A 22,274-nucleotide genomic window follows, 5' to 3' on the forward strand; every position below is an offset into this window, starting at 1 on the left:
CTGTTGTGGGGGAGGAAGGGAAAGGAGATTGTAGGCCGCTCTCTGTCCTTGAAAGGGCAGCTGCTGTGAGAGCCCTCTCAGTCCCATGCACCTCACAGGGTGTCTGTAGTGGGGGAGGAAGGTAAAGGAGATTGTGAGCCGCTCTGAGACTCTTCGGAGTGGAGGGTGGGATATAAATCCAATATCTTCTTCTTCTTCAGTAATACCTGAAAGACCAACAAGATATTCAAGTTATAAGCTTTCAAGAGTGAAAACTTCCTTCATCAGATACCTTTGACTCTCACTGTCTGAATGTACAACTGGATTCGTATCTAGCTGTTTTTCTGCAGACCAACATGGATACCCTTTGAAATTATCACTTTTGCATAGCGATGCTAGCCTGATCTTGGAAGCTAAGCACGGTGGCAGGCACTGGTTCATAATTGGATGGGAGACCAGCAGGGAATTCCAAGGTCGCTATGCATAGTAAGGCAATAGCAAAACACCTCTAAATGCCTCTCGCCTTGAAAGCCCTTTGGGATAGCCGTAAGTGAGCTGCAACTTGATGGCACCTTACACATACACAAACTCTCTCACACACACATCTATAGCCTAAATACCCTGAGTTATTAGAGCTTTGGCGCTAAGCAGGTTTGGCCATGGTCAGTACTTGGATGGGAAAGCACAAAGGAAGACTAAGGTTGCTATGCAGAGGAGGGCAATGGTAAACCACCTCTTAAGATCTCTTTCATTGAACACCCTGCAGTTGGTGTTGTGACCCATCTGTTGCGATTTGACTGCACATTATTCATACATTTATACAAAATGTGTGTGTCTGATCATTTGTTCAACCATGATCTGTGTCTATTTTAGCTTCTGTAAGGTAAACCCAAAATGGCAGTGTACTGTGTGATTTGTAGTTTGCATGTGGTAATGTTTTGAGGAGAATCTAGAGAAACTTTGGCCTCCATCTTGGTTTATGAGCAATTGGTATTGCTGGCCTTTCAAGAAACCACCACGCCTGATATACTGTTCACCACTGAGTTGTAAATTTTCCACAAGCTTTTGTGCTCCATTCCATTAATATTTAGTCCAGTTGTTATTGTATCACGATTATTAGTGAATGTTCTTGAAGACCAATTGTATCTCTTGAGGAAGGGGGAGTCATCTGAAATGGTAAAGAACAGGGGTCCCCAAACCCCAGGCCGTGGACCAGTACCAGTCTGTGGCCTGTTAGCAACCAGGCCGTGAATTGTATAATTATTTCATTATATATTACAATGAAGTAACAATAATAAGAAAAAGAAGACAACATTGATATCCTGCCCTCCACTCCAAATCTCAGAGTGGATCACAATTTCCTTTGTCTTCCTCCCCCACAACAGACACCCCGTGAGGTGGGTGGGGCTGAGAGAGCTCTCCCCAGAAGCTGCCCTTTCAAAGACAACTCTGCGAGAGCTATGGCTGACCCAAGGCCATTCCAGTAGCTGCAAGTGGAGAAGTGGGAAATCAAACCCTGTTCTCACAGATAAGAGTCTGCATATTAACCACCGCACCAAAATAAAGTGCATAATTGTATCATCCTGAAACCATCCCCCCCCCTCAGTTCGTGGGAAAATGAGGATGAGAAGACTGTTCATTGTTGCTCCCTCATTTGAGATAAGAGGTGCATTCACAGTACACTAAATAATGTGTTTTACATCCGGATTTTTGCTATTCTTACACAGTAAAACCCGAATGTAAAATATATTATTTAGTGTAGTGTGAGGTAGGTGGAGCTGAGAGAGCTGTGACTGATCCAAGGTTACCCCAGCTGGCTGCATGCAGAGGAATGGGGAATCAAACCTGGTTCTCCAGATTAGAGTCTCGCTCTCAACTGCCACACCAAACTGGCTCTTGAGAAAAAGGAGGTTATAAATGTCTAAGTAAATAAATCAATGTACCGTTCGTTTTCCTATTACGGTATTAAGGCAACATCAAGCTAATGGCAGAAGAAAGGTTTGTTGGTGTTCATCCTTTCTGGATTTTATTTGTGTTTACGGCAATTAGAGGAAATGTCGAGCCAAAGCGAGTGAAGGGTTTCTGTGTGTGGGGTATGAATCACTGATGAATAAAATAATACGATGAATTTGCTTGGCTCATCCAGGCTGATGAATATGACAGGAAATATTTTGTAGACTGAGTCGTGAAAGACCATCACAAAAGAGTCAGCTACACCTGGGAAGCATAAATTGCAACTTTGCGGGAGGGGAGACATTTAGAGCTCATTTCTCATTTTGTGTCTCACACCTCCCTCATCATTCAGTGTCACAAAATGCCTTTTCCGTTGTGCGAATTTGCAGGTGTTCTGTAATCAGAACGGAAGGGGGAGGGACTGCTTGTGAACAAAGGAATTGAGTGACATTTGAATCCTGTGTGTGTGTGTTGGATGGGTCAGGTTTGCCAGATCCAGACTTGGAAATTCGTGAAGATTTGGGGATGGAGCCTGGGGAGGACAGAGACTCCAGTCCACACTCCAAAACATCCCTTTTCTCCACCGATCTCTGCAGTCTGTACAGTCTGATCTCTACAGCCTGGAGATGAGCTGTAGTTCCAAGGAATCCCCAGGTGTTATCTGGAGGCTGGCATCCCCTAAATTCAAATTAGGAGTCAAATTGGGTTATTGTGTGCAATGTTCAGTCACCTGTATCAATGTTTTGCAAGCGTTTCCTGCTTCTCCGAGAACACGTTGAGGAATTTTGCAGATGATTGTGTTCGTATTGCTGAACTCAGATGGCAAACTTAAATGCCAGTTAGAATTGTGCCCAGTTCATGGGCATGCCTCAGTCCCTCACATGGGAAGGGCAGAAAGAGGGGCCATGGAGCATGTCATAAGCGTGTACCATCATTTTGCTGGCTCCTTAGATGTTAATTAATCACAAATATCTCATCGCACATACACTCCGGTTTTGTAATAGTCACACATTGCGTGAAGTTTGTGGTGTTTTTCATTGATTTATAATTGGGAAATATAAATGGAAACTACCCGCCAACATCCCTTTCCCTTGAAGTATACCAGCTTGCTCGCAAAAAGTTTATCTCCCTCAGTAAACACAACTTTGCATCTCTAGCTAAATTGAAACCCTCATTTCAATTGTACAACAACCACATGTCACTTAAAACATTTCCTCCAAACAATTGAATCCCACATAGAATACAAAAACTCAACACCAGATGCTGACTTGGGTTACTGTCTACACCAGAAACGACTGATCGGTATTCTGCAGGCTAGATTAGATCCACAAGACAATCTTTGTCTCTGCGTGTGCGCACCTGGAAATCATGGTGACCTCTGGTGACTGACTCCTACTGGGGGCATGGAGGATATTCAGGGAGGTGGCTGAGTAAAGCCTGCCCCACCACCCAACTGCTGGTATTCCAGGAAGGTCTCCCATTCAGGTACTTGTCAGAGCTGACCCTGCTTAGCTCCCCAGATCTGATGAGATCAGGTTTGCCTGGGCTATCCAGGTCAGGGCCACAAGACAATCCTGTGTGACTTCTGTGACCCTCTAGTTTTAGGAGACCTTTGTTTCCGGATCAAAATTCTCTGGTAGGGGGCAAAGAAGTCAATTATTTGTATACCAACTTGCCATTCGTTTTAATAAAAACGTGTTTTAAAAATTGGATGTTATATATGTTTGAAATTCCAGAATTGTTGAAATGTTTCCTGTTGCGTCAAAAGAAGCTGATCCCTGACATTAGTAATACACAGGGGTCATTTTGTAGAAAAATAAGTGGTGGAGCTCATTAGTATAACTCATTAGCATATCCCCCCCCCAGCCAAAAGCAACCTGATACAAGAAAGGAGAGACCCAGGTGAGCAAGGCCTGCTTGGACTCGCTAGAGATCCAGCCAGCCCAAGCAGGCCTCACTCGCCTGGGGCTCTCCTGGGCCGCCCCACCCCCTGCCCAGTCAAAAAGCCAGCAGGCTACCCGCCACCCAAAATCACATAAGAAGTGGAGAAAGGGTGGCATAGAGCTTCTCCAGGGATTAATGAGGGCTGCGGGGGGCGTGGCAAAACCCCTGGCTGGCTGCCCACTCTCCTTATCCAAGGATTTTTGTGCATCTGCACCTAGTATTCAATGGATAGGGTAGGTGGAAAGGAAGAGGAACCGTTGGAAAGATTCAGAAGCTGCGCTCCTGTGAGCTCCTGCTGAATCTGAGGCCTGGTAACACACAGCAATCCCTCAAGTACATATAGTCTTCACTTAGAATGGGCTGGCTTCCCTCTTGTGTGGTCTACTGGAATCACCATGGTGTAGCTGTGTCTTACAGATTTCCAGAGCACACTCAAATCTCAGACACTAAGGCGTAATAAATCTATGTAAAGTGATCTGGGTAATGCATTCTGTATTTTTTTTCCCAGATGGTTTTGATAGAATCATAGAGTTGGCCATCTAGTCCAACTCCCTGCTTGTTCCTTGAGAACAAATCTGCAGGCAATTTTCCTTTTTCTTCATACATAGAAGATGAAATAGAGCAGGGTTCCCCAACACCTTTCATGGTAGCCAGTGCCACCAGTGTTCTCTCTAAGCTGAGTTAGTGTGAACTAGCGCAAAGATTTTTAACCTCCAGCTCATACATTTTTGTCTTAGCTCAGGAAGGATGACACTAGAGCACACTAATTTATGCAGTAGCTTTAGTGCCAGTAGCTCACAACTTTAATGCCAGTATCTCACAAAGTAGCATTTTTGCTCACAAGACTCTGCATCTTAGAGGGAACATTGGTAGCTACCATATATTTTTAGGAATTGGGCAGGGCCTGATGTACGGCTATTGCTCAGCACAGATTCTGATGGGCCACTGGAGATTTGATTGGTTGTGCAGATTTTTTAAAATGTTGCTTTGTCAGAAATCGCCACCATAGCAGGCAGATCTTTGCTGTGTGACTGGTAAGCTGTGGCAGCTGTTTTATGACTGGCTTTGCCTCCTACGGCTGCCATTTTGTAGCTGTGCCAGCTACTGTGTGTAAGAATTCCAGATTTTCCTGCAGGCTCAGAAGGGTTGGAGACCCCTGAAATAGAATCTTCCAGAATCTGGATCTCTGTGGTCAAGACTTCACTATTCGGCTGTGTGACTGAATCATAGCTAGTCTAGACTTTCATAACACATCAATAAAACAACTTTCAATAGAGCCCATTCACACATTCTGAAAAAGGCATAAAATGATTAAAATATTGGTATGTAAGTATATTTCTCTTTGTCTGGAGGTGGCTAGGAAAGCTATAGAATAAAATCATAGACTCATAGAATTGGAAAGGACCTCCAGGGTCATCTAGAATAGAAGTGGGCCATTCTCCTTCTCTTCCCATCCCCATTCCCTCCCCCCCACATGTTTTTTAAATGACTTATTTGACCAGGAAACGATTGTGTCCCTCTAGGAGATGCGCTGCACCGTTGTGATTTCTGCTCATTCACCTCTTTCAGTGTGTCGAGTCTGAACAGTCACGTGAAAAAACACTTGGATGGCAAACCCCACATCTGCCACATCTGCCTCAAGGGCTTCCGTACCATTTCCTTGTTGCGTAACCATGTGAACACACACACAGGTATGGCTAGCACCAGGAAGCCTCTTTGTCTGACCAGGTAGATTCTAGTCTGATAGGACTTCAGACACCAACAAGATTTTCAGGGTATAAGCTATTTATTTATCTATCGTATGACAGAGTCGCACACCGGAAGCATATAATAATATAAAGTACAGAACCCAGTTGATGCAGTGGGTGTGCAGATTGATTGGGAAATCCCATTAAATACTAATATCTAAATTTTCAGTCCATTCAGTCACCATTGGAGAGAGCTCAAGTGCTCGGTCACATCTTCCTGGAAACCATGACACTTGCATTCCTGTGAAAGATGGAAAATAGTTTGGTGGGCTGCACCACAATCACATTCTGGTCCTGGTATTCTGCCCCATTTGAACAACAGGTCTGCATAGATGCCAAAGCCTGTTTGCAGGGGTGGAATTCTAGCAGGAGATCCTTTGCATATTAGGCCACACACCCCTGATGTAGCCAGTCCTCTAAGAGCTTACAAAAAAGTTCTTGGAGGATTGGCTACATTGGGTATGTGGCCTAATATGCAAAGGAGCTCCTGCTAGAATTCCACCCCTGCCTGTTTGTATTCTGTTAGGTGTCTTCCATACTTTATGCAGAAAGTCAAATCCTGTCGGCCTCTCCTTGGGGTTTATCAGGTTATGGATATTGGGTGGAACTGATTGCATCCATGTTTGCAAGCATTCATTCCCTATATCCAGGGCTTTCTTTTTTGTGGCAGGAACTCCTTTGCATATTAGGGCATGCATCCCTGATGTAGCCAGTCCTCCAAAAGCTTACAAGGCTGTTATTAAAGGATCTACTGAAAGCTCTTGGACTGGCTACATCAGGGGTGTGTGTCCTAAGAAGCAAAGGAGTACCTGCTACAAAAAAAGGCCTGCCTGCATCAAAATTTTTGATTGCAGGATTTGTTCAGGTCTTATTGCTGGGTGTTGGGTGTCTCCTATTGCTTGGTGTCAGGATCTTATTCTGGATAGGCCTGCATCAGCCATATCTTTGTGAATGGGCAACTCTGTGTTTTCATGATCTTTCTATATTCTAAGCTTTTGAGAGTCAACATGCTCTTCATCAGATTTGTGTAGGAGTGGAGATCTGAATCTTTTTATCCCAGCCAGCAGGTAGGAGGGGTGTTGTAAAGGATGCAAAGGGGCCCCATGGTACAGAGTGGTAAAGCTGCAGTACTGCAGTCCAAAGCTCTGCTCACAACCTAAGTTCGATCCTGGTGGAAGCTAGGTTTAGGTAGCCAGCTCAGGGTTGACTCAGCCTTCCATTCTTTTGAGGTCGGTAAAATGAGTACCCAGCTTGCTGGGGGTAAAGTGTAGAGGACTGGGGAAGGCAATGGCAAACCACCTCATAAAAAGTCTGCCGCGAAAATATCGTGATGTGACATCACCCTAGAGTCGGAAACGACTGGTGCTTGCACAGGGGACTACCTTTACCTTTAAAGGATGCAAAGATACAATGCATGCTATCATTGCCAAACAGGGTTGCCTTCAACATTTAACCATCACATGTCCTTTTGGGAACTAGAGAAGGTTCTCTTTGGAGCTGCAGAAAATTAAGGCAAGTCTTCCTCGATGCCATTCATTCTGCTTGTCTTCTTCCTAGGGACCAAACCGTACAAGTGCAATGAATGCGAAATGGCCTTTGTCACCAGTGGGGAGCTTTCACGCCACAGGCGTTACAAGCATACTCTCGAGAAGCCCTTTAAATGTTCATACTGTGATTACTGTAGCGTAGAGGTAAGTCCAGCAGTCATATGGAGGACTGGTCTAGGATGGGCTCTGACTGGAGGTAGAAGATTACTCTTTTTTTTCCAAGTGAAGAGGCCAGGGTGGTTTTAGAGCATTGGAATATGACTTTGGAGGCCTGAGTTGAGATCCCTGTTCCAGGAGTACACATGAATTTGCCTTACACTGAATCCAACTATCAGTCCATCAAGGTCAGTATTGTCTACTCAGTCTGGCAGCAGATACAGATACGCCGTGAGTTGGTTGCAACTTAGCATACGTTCTTCTACATTCAGATTAAAGGAACAGCTATGGGTTGCCCTTGCACACCCGAAATTGCCAATTTCTTTATGGAAAACTTTGAGCAGCAGTGGATTATGAATACCAATAACCAGCACTTTTTTTGTAGCAGGAACTCCTTTGCAAATTAGGCCACACCCCTCTAATGTAGCCAATCCTCCTGGAGCTTACAGTAGACTCTGTAAGAAGAGCCCTGTAAGCTCTTAGAGGATTGGCTACATCAGGGTGTGTGTGGCCTAATATGCAAAGGAGTTCCTGCTACAAAAAAAGCCCTGCCAACAACCCTTTATTTGAACACATACTTATGTGTAAGAGATATCTTGGTGATTTGGTATTTATATTTAAGGAGGCCACAAAAATTGGTGCCTTTATGGAGTGGCTTAATAGGACGCATCCATCTATAAAATTTGAGGTTCAGTGGGACTCACAGGCAATCCCTTATTATGTATAAATCTGAGAACAGGCTAGCATTTAAATGATATAGAAAGACCACAGATTGTAATGCATATTTACATTAAGCATCTTTCCATCCAAGGCACATTAAGAACAATCTTCCTTATGGATAATTTTTAAGAATTAAAAGGCACTCAGACTGGCAGCCATTCTCCAGGGTCTGCTGTGGGGGTGGGGTTTTTCACATCACCTACTGCCTGATTCTTTGAACCGGAGATGCTGAAGATTGAACTGGGGATCTTTTGTATGCAAAACAGAGGGCTCTTCCGCTGAGCCACAAGCCTTCTCTATGCAGCCTATAGCTCTAGACCCAAAGATGGAAGGGTAGGTCAGATGCTTAGAATTCCCAATGTGTGAAAGAAACCGCAGGGAAAGATTCTTCTGGGGCTCAAGGGCCTCTTAGAGGTACTTTAACAAAAAAGGGGAATGACAGAGGTGAACAATTGCCAGGGACCCCAAGTGCAAACCAGGCACAGTTTTATGCTAGCGAGATATAGTGGTGAAAACATCACGCTGGGATCTGCAGATAGCCAGGTTCAGAACTCCATTTATTCTATGGAAGCTTGCTGGGTGACCTTGTGCTTTTTCATTTCACTTTGGTCTGCGATAGACAGTTTCTGCAGGATTTTGTATAGGCTGAACATATTTTTGCCACAGCCTGACAAAAAGTGTATGGCAACGCACTCTTGGAAGCGACACCAACTTCTTTCACCTCCCTTTAAAACTCTTGGGTTAGATCTTGTGGATCCATTGTACCTGTGGTGGCTGGGAACTCACAGAGGGATAAAATACAAGAACTCATGGGCACTCAATGAAATTGCTGAGCAGTCAGGTTAGAACAGATAAAAGGAAGTACTTCTTCACCCAAAGGGTGATTAACACATGAAATTCACTGCCACAGGAGGTGGTGGTGGCTACAAGCATAGATGGCTTCAAGAGGGGATAAAGATGCGGAGCGGAGGTCAATCAGTGGCTATTAGCCACAAAGTATATAGATGGAACTCTCTGTCCGGGGCAGTGATGCTCTGTATTTTTGGTGCTTGGGGGGCAACAGTGGGAGGGCTTCTAGTGTCCTGGCCCCACTGGTGGACCTCCTTATGGCACCTGGGTTTTTGTTTTTGGCCTCTGTGTGACAGAGTGTTGAAGTGGATGGACCACTGACCTGATCCAACATGGCTTCTCTTATGTTCTTATGACTCTTTGGGCCATGTTCTGGGTTCTTACGGCATTTTTCCTTTGCGTTTCTAATGCCAGGCAAGCAAGTTGAAGCGTCACATCCGTTCACACACTGGAGAGCGCCCTTTCACCTGCTCTCTATGTGCCTACGCCAGCAGAGACACTTACAAACTGAAAAGGCATATGGTGACACACTCAGGTAAGCAGAAAAAATGCCAACAGCAAAGTGGTCTTTTGACCTAGTGATTTCTCCCCACCCCCAGCCATCTGTTTCCAGTGTTGTCAGCCCTAATAGCCCAGACTAGCCCAAGCTGGTTAGGGCTTTGGAACTAAGCAGGGTTGGCCACGGTCAATACTTGGATGGGAGACCACCAGGGAATCCCAGGGTTGCTACACTGAGGCAAGCAATGGCAAACCACCTCTGAACATCTCTTGCTGTAACATCCCCTCATGACTGGATCCACATGTTTTTTGAGGGGGGGGCAAAATTTAAAAATGGCACCCCCTTATGGGCCTATTCTACCTTATGGGCCCATAGAATAGAATGTACTTGGAACCCAATTTGGTGCCCCTCTTCTGGTGGCGCCCAGGGCAAGTACCCCCCCCTGTTCCCCCCTGGATCCGGCGCTGCATCCCATGATTGCCATCCCTCAAACTCTTAAACATTTACAACAGCAACAAACAACACTCAAAGTCCACCAAATTTTACATAAGCCCTTTCCTGTTACACAATTTACATAGACCCTATCCTTTTTCAGAATTACATTCACAAACAATTCTTCCTTTGCTAAACATATTATCAACACTATAAAATCAAAACAAAATATGTATCTTTTTTCTACAAGCGTTCACGACAAGGTGCACAATCTTGCATTGCTGTATTTGTCCTTTCAGTTTTATGTTATAGGTTGCATGCTCCCATCAACCTCCGCCACCAATAATCCCTACTATATTTAGGTGTCTTTTGTCTATTGTTATGTTGCTAGCTCGTAATTTTCTACAGATGTACATTATTACTCTATTTTCTGAAGTTGCTTCCATGTCATCCACCCCAACACTTGTATAATTATCGTTCACAAGTCTAATGGTTTACTACGGGACTTTCTTTCCACCGCCCTGCCTGCTTCCCTGGTGTTCTTTCATCCCTCTGCTCATCTCTTGCTTTGAAAACCACATGAGGTGGGATTTCATGGGGTAGCCATCAGGGACTTGACGACCTACATCATCTTTCTAAAGGCACTTCTGTTGGGCGGTGGAAGGGGGGGTATGGATTCCTGATGATTTCTTCCCTCTCACAGGAGACTCTGCATTGTCCCCTGCATTGTTCATGTGGAACCCCTGTTCCCCATGAACTGAATAGCCAGGGGCTCAGTAGGTTGCTGTAGAAGGTGATGCGTAAGGTGTAGATTACAAATCATGGTGGTTCAAAATTCAGAATAGATAATCTCTCTCTTTTTTTGCAGCACAATTCACCCAGTTAACCACCTGTTGGACCCTTTTTCATTCATTTATGCTTTCCAACTTGCATGTTAGGGGAGACTGCACTATCCACAATCCTCCTAACACACTTGGCCATTTTGAGAACAGGGCATGCGTAATTTCCCAGCTTCAATACTCATGACTGGAAATCCATATTGTACCAGTATGCTTGCTGGGGTTTATGTACCGAAGCTGGAAAATATGCACACTGTACAAACAATTAACACGCAGTGGGGACCGTGTCTACCAGAAGGCTCATGGGCAATGCTCTCTCCCATTACAGGAGATTGCAGCAGCCAGGGGTCATTTTGTAGAAAAAGAAGCACTGGAGCTCATTAGCACAATTCATTTGCATATCCTGCACACCCCTGACTTCACCAGAAGGTGGACTAAATTCTATCAGCTCAGCATCTACCTTTAAAATGCTTCTTGAATTATAATTGTCATAATAATAATTAGAAGAAGACTGCACATTTATACCCCACACTTCTCTCTGAATCAGAGGCTCAGAGCAACTTACAATCTCCTTTATCTTTTCCCCTCACAACAGACACCCTGTGAGGTGGGTGAGGCTGAGAGGGCTCTCACAGCAGCTGCCCTTTCAAGGACAACTCCTGCAAGAGTTATGGCTAACCCAGGGGTGGGGAACCTCCATCCCGAGGGCCATATACGGCCATCAAGGTCACTTGGTGTGGCTCTTGAGGATTGCTGGGCCGAACCGAGCCATGTGGCAGCCTCTCTGGGGCCTGGCTGGCCAGCAAGGATCGTGGGGCCCAGCCGCGCTGTGCAGCAGCCTCCCCGTGGCCAGGCAGGGATCACAGGGCCCAGCTGTGCTGTGCAGCAGCCTCCCCAGGGCCTGGCAGGAATCACAGGGCCCAGATGTACTGTGCAGCAGCCTCTCTGGGGCCTGGCTAGCTGGCCAGAATTGCTGCAGGGCCTGGAAAAGTTACTGTCACAGTTCAGTTTGCACTTGATTATCCCAGATGGTGTGGCCTAATATGCTAATGAGTGTGTGACCTAATATGCTAATATTAGGGGATGTGGTCTAATATGCTACTGAGTTCCTGCTGGGCCTTTTCTACAAAAAAGCCCTGGACCTATGCATTTGCCTAGGGCGGCGGGCTGTGTGTGTGGGTGCCAGATTAGGCTCTCCCCACATGACTTCAAATAGAAAAACAATTATTTGCATTAATTTTGCTGGCCTGAATCATTCTCCCTTGGTGGAGCACTGTTTTTTAAGTTGATATTTTTTATGGCCCATGAATGGTGTTATAAATATCCATATGGCCCTTGGCAGAAAAAAGGTTCCCCACCCCAGTGCTAACCCAAGGCCACTCCAGCAGCTGTAAGTGGAGGAGTGGGGAATCAAACTCGGTTCTCCCAAATAAGAATCCGCACACTTAACCACTACACCAAACTGGCTCTTTTTATTTTCTAATAAAACCTTACTCCTACCATACTTTGTAAATTACTTTCTCCTTTGTGGCCACAATGGCATGAGGAAGATTTCCATCTGTCTGCTTTATATGTTTTGGTTATTTCCCCATTTTTTGTGGAGAAAAATAGTAGAAAGTTTGTCAAATCTTAGAGCTTAGCAAAATTCTCACAGGAGGTTTGAACAATGGAGCCCAGAAGCAAGTATTTGAAATGGAGGCGGGGGGGGGGAGTGCTGGTTAAGAAAGAAAGAGCACAATAAAACGTAGAGGTTCCGGAGCTCCACTCCTGTGAGCTCCTGCCCAAAATGAGGCCTAGCAGTGACATCATAACAGGTTGTGTAAGTCTATAAAGTTGCAGCTAACTTGTGGTGACCCCGTAAGGTATTCAAGACAAGAGATGAATGGAGGTGGTCTGCCATTCCTGCCTCTATGTAGCAATTCTGGAGGTTCTCCTATTCAAGTAGTAATGAAGACCGACCCTGCTTAGCTTCCAAGATCCAATGATATTGGGATAGCCTGGACCACCCATGTCAAGTCACTTGGATTGTATCAACTTTTCAGCCAGGAAAAGAGGAAGGAGGGGTCCTTTTTGACTTCCAAATCACCTGTGCCATGGAATGTTGAACCCTGTGGACAAAGTCTGCATGAAAAAGGGAACCAAGTAAAACGGAATGGAAAATGAAGCATCACCTCTGTTTGGTGTAGTAGTTAGTGTGCTGACTTTTACCTGTGAGAACCAGGTTTGATTCCCCACTCTTCCACTTGCAGCTGCTGGAATGGCCTTGGGTCAGCCATAGCTCTTGCAAGAGTTGTCCTTGAAAGGGCAGCTTCTGGGAGAGCTCTCTCAGCCCCACCTACCTCACAAGGTGTCTGATGTAGGGGAGGAAGATAAACGAGATTGTGAGCTGCTCCGAGACTTTGAGATTCGGAGTGGAGGGCAGGATATAAATCCAATATCATCATCATCTTCTTCTCTCTTCATATGGCATTGCCAAGGAAAAAGTCATTTTGGGTAGTAGATTTTTGCTCCTGCATCAGTCACTAAATGTCATTTGGCAAAGGCTTCTGAGAGAGCTGCAACACTGACTAATGTAAAAGCACATCACGTAAGCAAACCAGGAGAAACAAAATCCCAATGTGAAGCCAGTAAATCTAATGTTTTGCAGTGGGAGTAAAATCAAGGATAAAAGAAAGTCTACAAAAAAAAGAAAAATTTATATAAACAGAGCAGCAAAATTTTTATCCCTGGTATTTTACTTCCCAATTGACATCTTTGTCTTTTTATTTTCCCTTTTCTTTTTAGGTGAAAAGCCCTTTGAGTGCAGGATTTGTAAGGCCAGGTTCACACAGGCTGGAACTCTGAAGTTCCATGTATTACACAAACACGGGGAAAATGTGCCCAAGTACCAGTGTCCACACTGCAGTACTTGTGTCGCCAGGAAGGGTGATTTAGGTAAGTCTCAGTATTCTGTTATCTGCTTAAAAAAAAAAATTAATGAAGAATTAAAGCCGTACTCATAATGCAATTCTGATTTAAGAAACTGCCATCCCCGGTGTATTCAAATCTGGGGCATTTATTCTGAATCAACAGCTGGAAAGCCCTTACGGCAAATCGTTTCTCAGAAGGCACCCCCAAAGATTGTTACTTTGGCCCTGGTGCCCAGTTCCAACCCAGGGCTTTCAATTCAGTTACATCCCCTGCATTGTCATTCAAAGTGCTTCACACTTTATCTTGTTTAACCCCTTACAACAGTCCCGTAAGACTGGCCAGTATTACGATCACCATACTGCAGAAAGGGAATTGAGACTGAGAGAAAGTGGCGTGTTGAGGGCCGTCTGGTGAGTTTTGGGCAGAGAACAGATTGGAACCCAGGAGCTGCCCGGATCTTGGCTCGGTGGTTTAACCACTGTGTTACTCCAGTTCTCTAGTTTTGGTTAGCTGTGGGCAAGGAGTTTGCCCATGGCACAGAGTGGTAAGCTGCAGTACTGCAGTCCAAGCTCTGCTCATGACCTGAGTTTGATCCCGGTGGAAGCTGGGTTCATGTAGCTGGCTCAAGGTTGACTCAGCCTTCCATCCTTCCGAGGTCGGTAAAATGAGTACGCAGCTTGCTGGGGGGAAAGTGTAGATGACTGGGGAAGGCAATGGCAAACCACCCCATAACAAAAAGTCTGCCAAGAAAACATTGTGGTATGACATCTCACCCCAAGGGTCGGTAATGACTCGGTGGTTGCACAGGGGACTACCCATTGCCTTTTACCTTTTTATGCTCAAGGAGTTTGCCCTATCCATACGTACTGGCAGCCATCTTTAAAGCTGTAAAGAGAGACAAAAGAGAGAGAAGGAATCTGAAAACGGCGGTAAACTATGGATATGTGCCCAGTTCTGAAGTTAATTTTAGATGCTCGTCAAATAAAGGACAGAAATCAATATAAGCTGAGAAGATGCAGGGTACCATTATGGCAGACTGGACTGGGCCAGGTTCAAGTCCATTTGCAGCCCTGACATTTGCTAGCCGTCCAGGGCCTTTCATTCTAACAAACCTCACAGGATTGTTGAGAAGATAAATTGGAGGGGAAGAGAGGGTCCCTCACGTATGGCATTCTCAGTTCCTTGCAGGAAAGGAGGGTATTAAAGCATGGCCGGTAAGAGGATGTGAAAAATTAAAAGCCTTAAGTGGAAGGACAGTTGCTTCCGTCGCCTGCAGGGGTGGAATTCTAGCAAGAGTTCCTTTGCATATTAGGCCACACCCCCATGATATAGCCAATCTTCCTAGAGCTTACAAGGCTCTTTTTTTGTAAGCTCTTGGTGGATTGACTACATCGGGGGGTGTGGCCTATTATGCAAAGGAACTCCTGCTAGAATTCCACCCCTGGTCACGTGTATAAAACAAGGAAAGATAATGGGATCTGGAAAACTGTGTGGTGTAGTGGTTAAGAGTGTCAGACTCTACTCTGGAGAAGTGGGTTTGATTCCCCACTCCTTCCCATGAAGCCAGCTGGGTGATCTTGGGTCAGTCACAGATCTCTCAGAGCTGTTCCCTTAAGAGCAGTTACCTAGGAGCTCTCTTAGCCACACCTACTTCACAGGCATTGTTCCCTCTAAACTGAGTTAGTGTGAGCTAGTTCATAGTTTTATAGCCTCAAGCTCACACATTTTTATCTTAGCTCAGGAAAAATAGTTCCAGAGCAAACTAATTTATGCAGTAGCTCACAGCTTTAATGCCAGTGGCTCACAAAGTACACAGCTTTTTGCTCACAAGGCTCCACAGCTTAGAGGGAGTATTGCTCACAATGTATCTGTTGTGGGGAGAGGAAGGGAAAGGAGATTGTAAGCCACTCTGAGACTCCTTTGGGTAGTAAAGAGCCGGTAGTGAAGAGCTGGAGAGGGTATATTCCCCCTGCTAGCCTGATTGTAACCCTCTTCTCTTGCCTCACACAAATTCAGTTTTTTCATTGTACTTACTTCATTTATATCTGACTTTTCTTGGGGCCTAAAGTAGTGAACAACATTCGCCCTTCTCCATTTCTCAACATTTCTCTTATGAGGTACATTAAGCTGACAGTGTGTGACTGACCCAAGATTGTGCGGCAAGTAAAGATTCAAACAGTGAACATTCAAACCTGGGTCTCCCAGATCCAAGTCCAACACTCCAAAAACTGTGCCTCATTTGGTTCATTGCTTTGCAGAGAAGATGCTGCAGTCAATGAGGGCAGCTTCCCGTCTTCGGCCTTTGTGAACCTCAGGATCTAGTGCCCCTTTGGGGGATTTTTTCTGATTGCAGCCATACAAAAAAAAAAAAAATCTGATTCGTGTCTCTACAGCCAAACCTGCAACCATGACCTAAAGTCATATTATGATGAGCACAGGAGCCATCTGCTTAAACACTGCTTCAAAGCAACCTCTGCTTGTTTCAGAGTAGCTCGACTCTGGTTTTCTGGATTCCATCATGGAGTCTCCATGTAATCCATGAGAATAAGCCAATTTCACAATGTCTGAAACTGGCTAATTATTTTTTCATTCAGGGGAGGTGGCGCCACCATGTGGCCATTCTGAGTTAATGAACATGTCTGCTCAAACATAGCAAATATTTAATAATTTCCTCATGGAACAACCCTGACAAATTTGGTTGGTCATATCAAAATTCCTTTGGCTCAGAAGTCCTTAGATGTTTCAATCAAATATAAATCCATTTCATTTTTTTTTAAGGTGGAATCCTGTTGCGGTCTATGAATGTCTGTATCCCCCCCCCCCCCCCCCAAGTGTTGCTAGTCTGAAAATTGTCTTTCCCTCAAGATCACTCTTAGATGTAATGACTTTCATCAAGAATGAAAGGAAATTTCACCGAGAATTTGGGTGCTGTTATTGGCGTGTCACATCAGGGGAAATATACTCTTATTCTTAGTAGCTCTTTGAACACAGGCCAGAGAGAGACGCAGCTTGTTTGCTTTAAAAAAATTACACTGATTTTTCAGAAGTCTGAGGGAGCAAACTGAAGCAGGTCTACTTAAAAGTCAGTCCATTATATTCAGAGGGGCTTACTCCCAGGAATGTGTTATTGCAGCATAAGGTGCCTTTTTCTTTCTGGATTATCTTCACTGGCCGGCAACAACAAACAGCTCCATTCTCATTTGAGATTCTCAGCTGAGATTCATGTGCTTTGATGCTGAGAAACATTGCAAGCTTTCATCTTTCCCCAAAAGAGACAAGAACTGCAGGTAGAATGCTCATTCCACTTCATTCCAGAGGGGTAGTTGGGGTGCAACAGTTAAACTCCCCAATCAATTTCTGGATTCAGTATGCTGATTGTTATATGTAAAGCCCTCATAGCCTGATGCTATACCAGGGGTGGCCAAACTGTGGCTCACGAGCCACATGTGGCTCTTCCACACACATTGTGCGGCTGGCTTGAAGAAGGCATTTGTCTCTGTAAATCACTTCGCCAAGCCAAGCCAGCTGGCACCTTGGAGAATGCATTTAGTTGCTTTCTTTCCCTCCCTCCTTTCCTGTCTTGCAGTTCAAACATCTGACATTCATGTCTTGCAGCTCTCAAACCTCTAAAGTTTATTCTGTGTGGCTCTACCGTTAAGCAAGTTTGGCCACCCCTGTGCTATACAAACCTGCATGTCTGTATCTGAGGCCTTAGCACCTCCACGAGAGGTCAGATTGATTGTCATCAGAAGCAGAGACTTTTTGCTGGTAGCTTCCTGATCTTCTTCGTGGTCTCTGTGCCTCACACTCATGGGATAGTGCGCCTGCGCCGATCCCCGAATCGGTATCTGAAAAAGCCCGGGATTTTTCCGCGCTCGGCGCCAATGAGCATGCGCAAGCGACCCACTGCGCATGCCCACCAGCGCCCGCGCGGCAATCCCGCCAGTTCCTTTTTGACCGCTGCGCTGAGAGGTTTACCTTTCCGTTTCCCCGGTCGGTGAGAAGATTTTTGGCTTCGCCTTTTCTTCTCGTTCTAGCCCGTTTACCGTTGTTGTTTAGTAGTTAGTTGTAGTTCATAGTTGTTAGTTAGTTAGTTAGAAAAAAAAAAAAAAAGCGCGTTTTGTGTTCGCCCGCCGGACGGCCCTTCGGGGCGCTTCGCCCGCGCTTTTCCCCCACTCCTCTTTTTCTCTCTCAGATTGTTCTGGGGAGTTTTTTTGCGGCTACTTTCTATGGAAAGTCGCTGGGGGTTTTTCAAACGCTGTCGTGCGTGTGGGAAGAAGATCGCCCCTCCAGACGGTCATTCCCTGTGTCTACTGTGCCTGGGAGAGGCCCACCGAGTAGACTCGTGTCCGCATTGTCTCCGCTTTTCGAAGCAGACGAGGAAGAACCGGGCGGCTCGATTATCTGCGGCACTGATCGAATCGGCGCTTACACCCCATCGACCGATGGAGGTATCGGCACCGAAGTCGTCCGAAACCCCGGCCCTGGAGCTCGCATCGGCCGATGCGGCTCCGATACGGACTTTGGACTTGCCGGAAGAGCGTGGCTCCACGAAACGTTCCCTTGAGGGCTCGGTGGATACGCCCGCTAAAAAGCGCCAGGAGGACTCGGGGACCCGACCTCCGAAAAAGGCGAAGTCGAAGGAGAAGCGAAAGCGACCCCGCACTCCTTCCCCATCGGGCGGTGCGTCGACATCGACGTCGACAAAACCTCCGAAAAAACCTCGGACGCCTCCGCGCCGTAGCCCAGCCCAGCAGCGCCTGTCGGCGTCGGAACAAGAGCCGGAAATCGACTTAACCCAACGGTCTTCGTCTTCGGGCTCCCGTCGTCGCTCTGAAAGCGAATCGACCTCGGAGGTTGATGCGTCGGCACCGGTGATCGACCCACCATTCAAGCCCCGAGTCAGGCGAGACACATTCTATCCTCCTCAACGCTTCCCGATACCACCGTGGGAGCAACACAGGTGGCAGCCTCCCTACTCCCGGTACGAGACCTGTCGTTGGTACCCGGACGACTACCACGATTGGGAGCAAGCATCCCAATTTTCATCGGTGTCGAGGGTATCCCATCGGTCTCGGAAGGCCTCTGCGTCGGCGTCGGTTCCCCCGGATCGACAGTTGGTTCCGGTAGATGTGGATCGAAGACCACCGATCCTTCCACCGCGAGAATCGACCCCGATGCTCTCGGAGCACTCCACACACAAGGACTCCTCGTCGTCGGAGTCGGAGAGTGAAGTTCAGGGATTGGAGCCTTCACCGGGTTCCCAGACGGCCGAGGATCTCCCGATCTCGCCGTCGGAGGATCTGAAGTCCTATGGGGACCTTGTGAAGCGGATTGCCGCCACCCTCAAGCTGCCTGTGATGCAACCGGAGCCAGTAGTGGACGACAATGTGTTCGATATAATGCAAAGGAACACATCCACTGCGGTTGCCCTGCCAGTGACCAAGGTGATCCTCCAGGTGGTCAAAGAGCCTTGGGCGCGACCCTCCTCGACGCCAGTCTCATCGAAACGGCTGGACCATATGTATAGGGTCCAAGAGACTGGGGCTGAGTTCTTGTTCACCCATCCGCGCCCGAACTCGGTGGTCGTCTCCTCCTCTTCGAAGGCAAGGAAGGTCCACTCCTCCCCACCGGACAAAGAAGGGAGGAAGATTGATGGAATGGGCCGCAAGGTCTACTCCGCGGGGGCACTCGGCATAAAGGTGTCTAACTATGCCGCCTGCATGGCTAGATATCAGTATGCCGTGTGGGAACAACTTTCCCCCTTCCTTTCCTCGTTAACTGAGGAAAAGAGGGCTGCTGCAACCAGGCTACAAAAAGAAGGTCTCGCTGTGGCCAGACAACAACTGGCCGCAGCAAAACATATGGTTGAAGCTTCGGCCAAACAGATTACGTCTGCAGTCTGTATTCGACGGCACTCCTGGCTCAGGTCTACCACGCTCCACCAGGACACTAAGACCTTCATCGAAGATCTGCCGTTTGAGGGTGACGGGCTCTTCAGCACCACAACTGACTCGGCGCTGCAAGAGTTCGACAAGAGTGTCAAAACCTCTAAGAACTTGGGTGTCCAATCTGCTCCTAAGGCTTCCAAATCCAAGCAATGGTCCAAACCCTGGACCAAGAAGCCTTATCAGAAGTTCTCTCCGGAGCAATGGCGTCCTCGCCCTGCCCAGTCCGAGCGATCACCCTACTCGGGTAACGGCAGGAACCGTTATGGATCACAACCGCCCAGCAAGTCGAAGGGGGTTCGCTCCCAGAAGCAGGGGGTTTGACTTCTTCCAAGCACGCGTCGTCGTCCCCGTTGGGAATTCATCCATCCGCCTACGCCCTTTCCTGCCTGCCTGGGAGTTGATCTCCACAGACAGGTGGGCTCTGTCCATCATAGAAGAGGGCTACAAAATAGAGTTTGTTCAGACTCCAAACCAGCCCGTGGTAGTCACCACTCCCCCTTCCCCACCTCTGCTGGCGGAGGTGAACAACCTCCTACAGAAACAAGCCATAGAGGTAGTTCCACCGGAGGCCAGGACGGGAGGCTTCTACTCCCGGTACTTTCTGGTTCCCAAAAGGGACGGGGGCCTAAGGCCTATCATGGACCTTCGGAGTCTGAACAAATTTATTCTGTACCAGAAGTTCAGAATGGCTACGCTGCAAACAATCCTGCCCCTCATCAATCAGGGAGACTGGATGGCGACCCTGGACCTCAAGGATGCTTATTTTCATGTCAGCATCCATCCCGCGTTCAGGCGTTTCCTACGGTTTGCAGTGGGTGCTCGTCACTTCCAATTCAGGGCCCTGCCGTTTGGACTGTCTACTGCTCCTCGGGTGTTCACGAAGCTGATGAGTGTGGTGGCTGCCCATCTTCGTCTGCAGGGAGTCGTTGTCTTCCCATACATCGACGACTGGCTTCTTGTGGCGAAGTCGAGGGAGAGTCTAACAACCCACATCGCTACCACTCTGCGTCTTCTTGGCACCCTGGGGCTGCAAGTCAACCTGGAGAAATCCCATCTCACTCCCTCAAAGACAGTTCAATTCATAGGGGCTCTGTTGGACACTCAACAACATCGAGCGTTCCTCCCTTCGCAGAGAGCGAAGGACATCATCAATCTGGTGCAGCTACTTCAAAGGCGGCGGTGGGGCACGGCTCAGCAGCTCCAGCGGATGCTGGGGCTGATGGCCGCGACGACAAGCGTGCTACGTTTCGCAAGACTGCACATGAGGGGCCTACAGATTTGGTTCTTGCGCCACTTTCGGCCTCTCAGAGACTCACCTCGAAAGAGGTTCACCATTCCACCCGGGACTCTCCGCTCCCTGCAATGGTGGGGAACAGAGAGCAACATCCGTCAAGGGGCCCCTTTTCATCTGCCGACCCCTACAGTAACCATCGCTACCGATGCCTCCATGTGGGGGTGGGGAGCCCACCTGGAGGAGCTGTGTGTGGGAGGCAAGTGGCCACCGAAACTGAGCCGGTGCCATATAAACTACCTAGAACTGCTAGCAGTTCACTTTGCCCTTCGATCGTTCCGTCCACTGCTGGTGGGACAGACTGTGGCATTGCTTACGGACAATACCACTGCCCTGTGCTATATAAACAGACAGGGGGGGACAGTGTCTCGCAGGCTATGCTCACTGGCGATGGATCTCTGGGAGGAGTGTCTCCAGTGGGACATTTTTGTAAAAGCTACACATCTGCCGGGGGTCCTCAACATACAGGCGGACTCTCTCAGCAGGGGTGGAGCCTCCCCACACGAATGGGAACTGCAATGGAGGTTCCTAGAGCCGGTGTTCCAACTCTGGGGCTACCCACAGCTGGATGCTTTCGCCACAGCGCAGAACAAGAAGTGCCCATTGTTCTGTGCCAGGGGAAGTGCGGATCCGGCTTCCTTGGGAGACGGACTTCTACTTCGGTGGGAGGGCTGGTTCCTGTACATGTTCCCGCCCTTACCTTTGCTAACGAGGGTGGTCCACAAGTTAGTGCAGGAGAAGCCACGTTGCATTCTGGTGACCCCGTGGTGGCCCCGTCAGGGCTGGTTCTCGATCCTGCTCCAGCAGTCGAGGGGGACCTTTTACCAGTTCCCGGCAGAACCGGACCTGTTGTCGGCCCAGGGAGGGCACGTGCTCCATCACAACGTGCCGCACCTGAAGCTGACAGCGTGGTTCATCGACCACTAGACTTCTCCACCAGGGTTCAACAAGTGCTCCAGAGTAGCAGGAAACCTTCCACCCGTGCCTCTTACGAGAGGAAGTGGAAAAAGTTCAGTGACTTTGTGGTTGACTCTCCAATGTCACCTGACACTGTTGGGCTGCCCACAGTTTTTGAGTTTCTTTTGTCCTTGGTGGATGAGGGGCTGGTATTCTCATCCATTAAGGTCTATTTAGCAGCTATTTCTGCTTTTCATGATTCAGTTGAGGGTTACTCTGTCTTTGCTCACCCGCAGTCCAAGAGATTTATGAAGGGATTGTTCCGCCTTCATCCCCCGTCTAGATCCCCTCCACAGCTGTGGGATTTGACTTTGGTCCTGGACAAGTTGACTCGTCGCCCCTTTGAGCCTATGGCGACATGTTCCCTGCAACTTTTGTCTTGGAAGACTGCATTTTTAGTTGCCATCACTTCGGCACGTCGTGCAGGGGAGCTCACAGCGATGCGGTGTGACTACCCATACCTTGCCTTTAGAGAGGCTGGGGTCTCTCTGGCCCCAGA

At 47.5% G+C, this 22,274-nt stretch overlaps 1 protein-coding gene across 1 annotated transcript in view; it reads left to right on the forward strand.

Moving 5' to 3' along the window:
• Positions 1-5,403: 5,403 nt before the first annotated feature.
• Positions 5,404-22,274, forward strand: part of CTCFL (CCCTC-binding factor like) — a 38,803-nt gene continuing 21,932 nt past the window's right edge. The window contains exons 1-4 of the mRNA XM_060233231.1: positions 5,404-5,567; positions 7,182-7,315; positions 9,311-9,431; positions 13,451-13,600. Coding sequence (XP_060089214.1) covers positions 7,214-7,315; positions 9,311-9,431; positions 13,451-13,600 — 373 coding nt within the window. The 5' untranslated portion in view covers positions 5,404-5,567; positions 7,182-7,213. The remainder of the gene's footprint in view (positions 5,568-7,181; positions 7,316-9,310; positions 9,432-13,450; positions 13,601-22,274) is intronic.

Source organism: Heteronotia binoei, chromosome 2, assembly GCF_032191835.1.
Source record: "Heteronotia binoei isolate CCM8104 ecotype False Entrance Well chromosome 2, APGP_CSIRO_Hbin_v1, whole genome shotgun sequence".
Classification (NCBI taxonomy): Eukaryota; Metazoa; Chordata; class Lepidosauria; order Squamata; family Gekkonidae; genus Heteronotia; species Heteronotia binoei.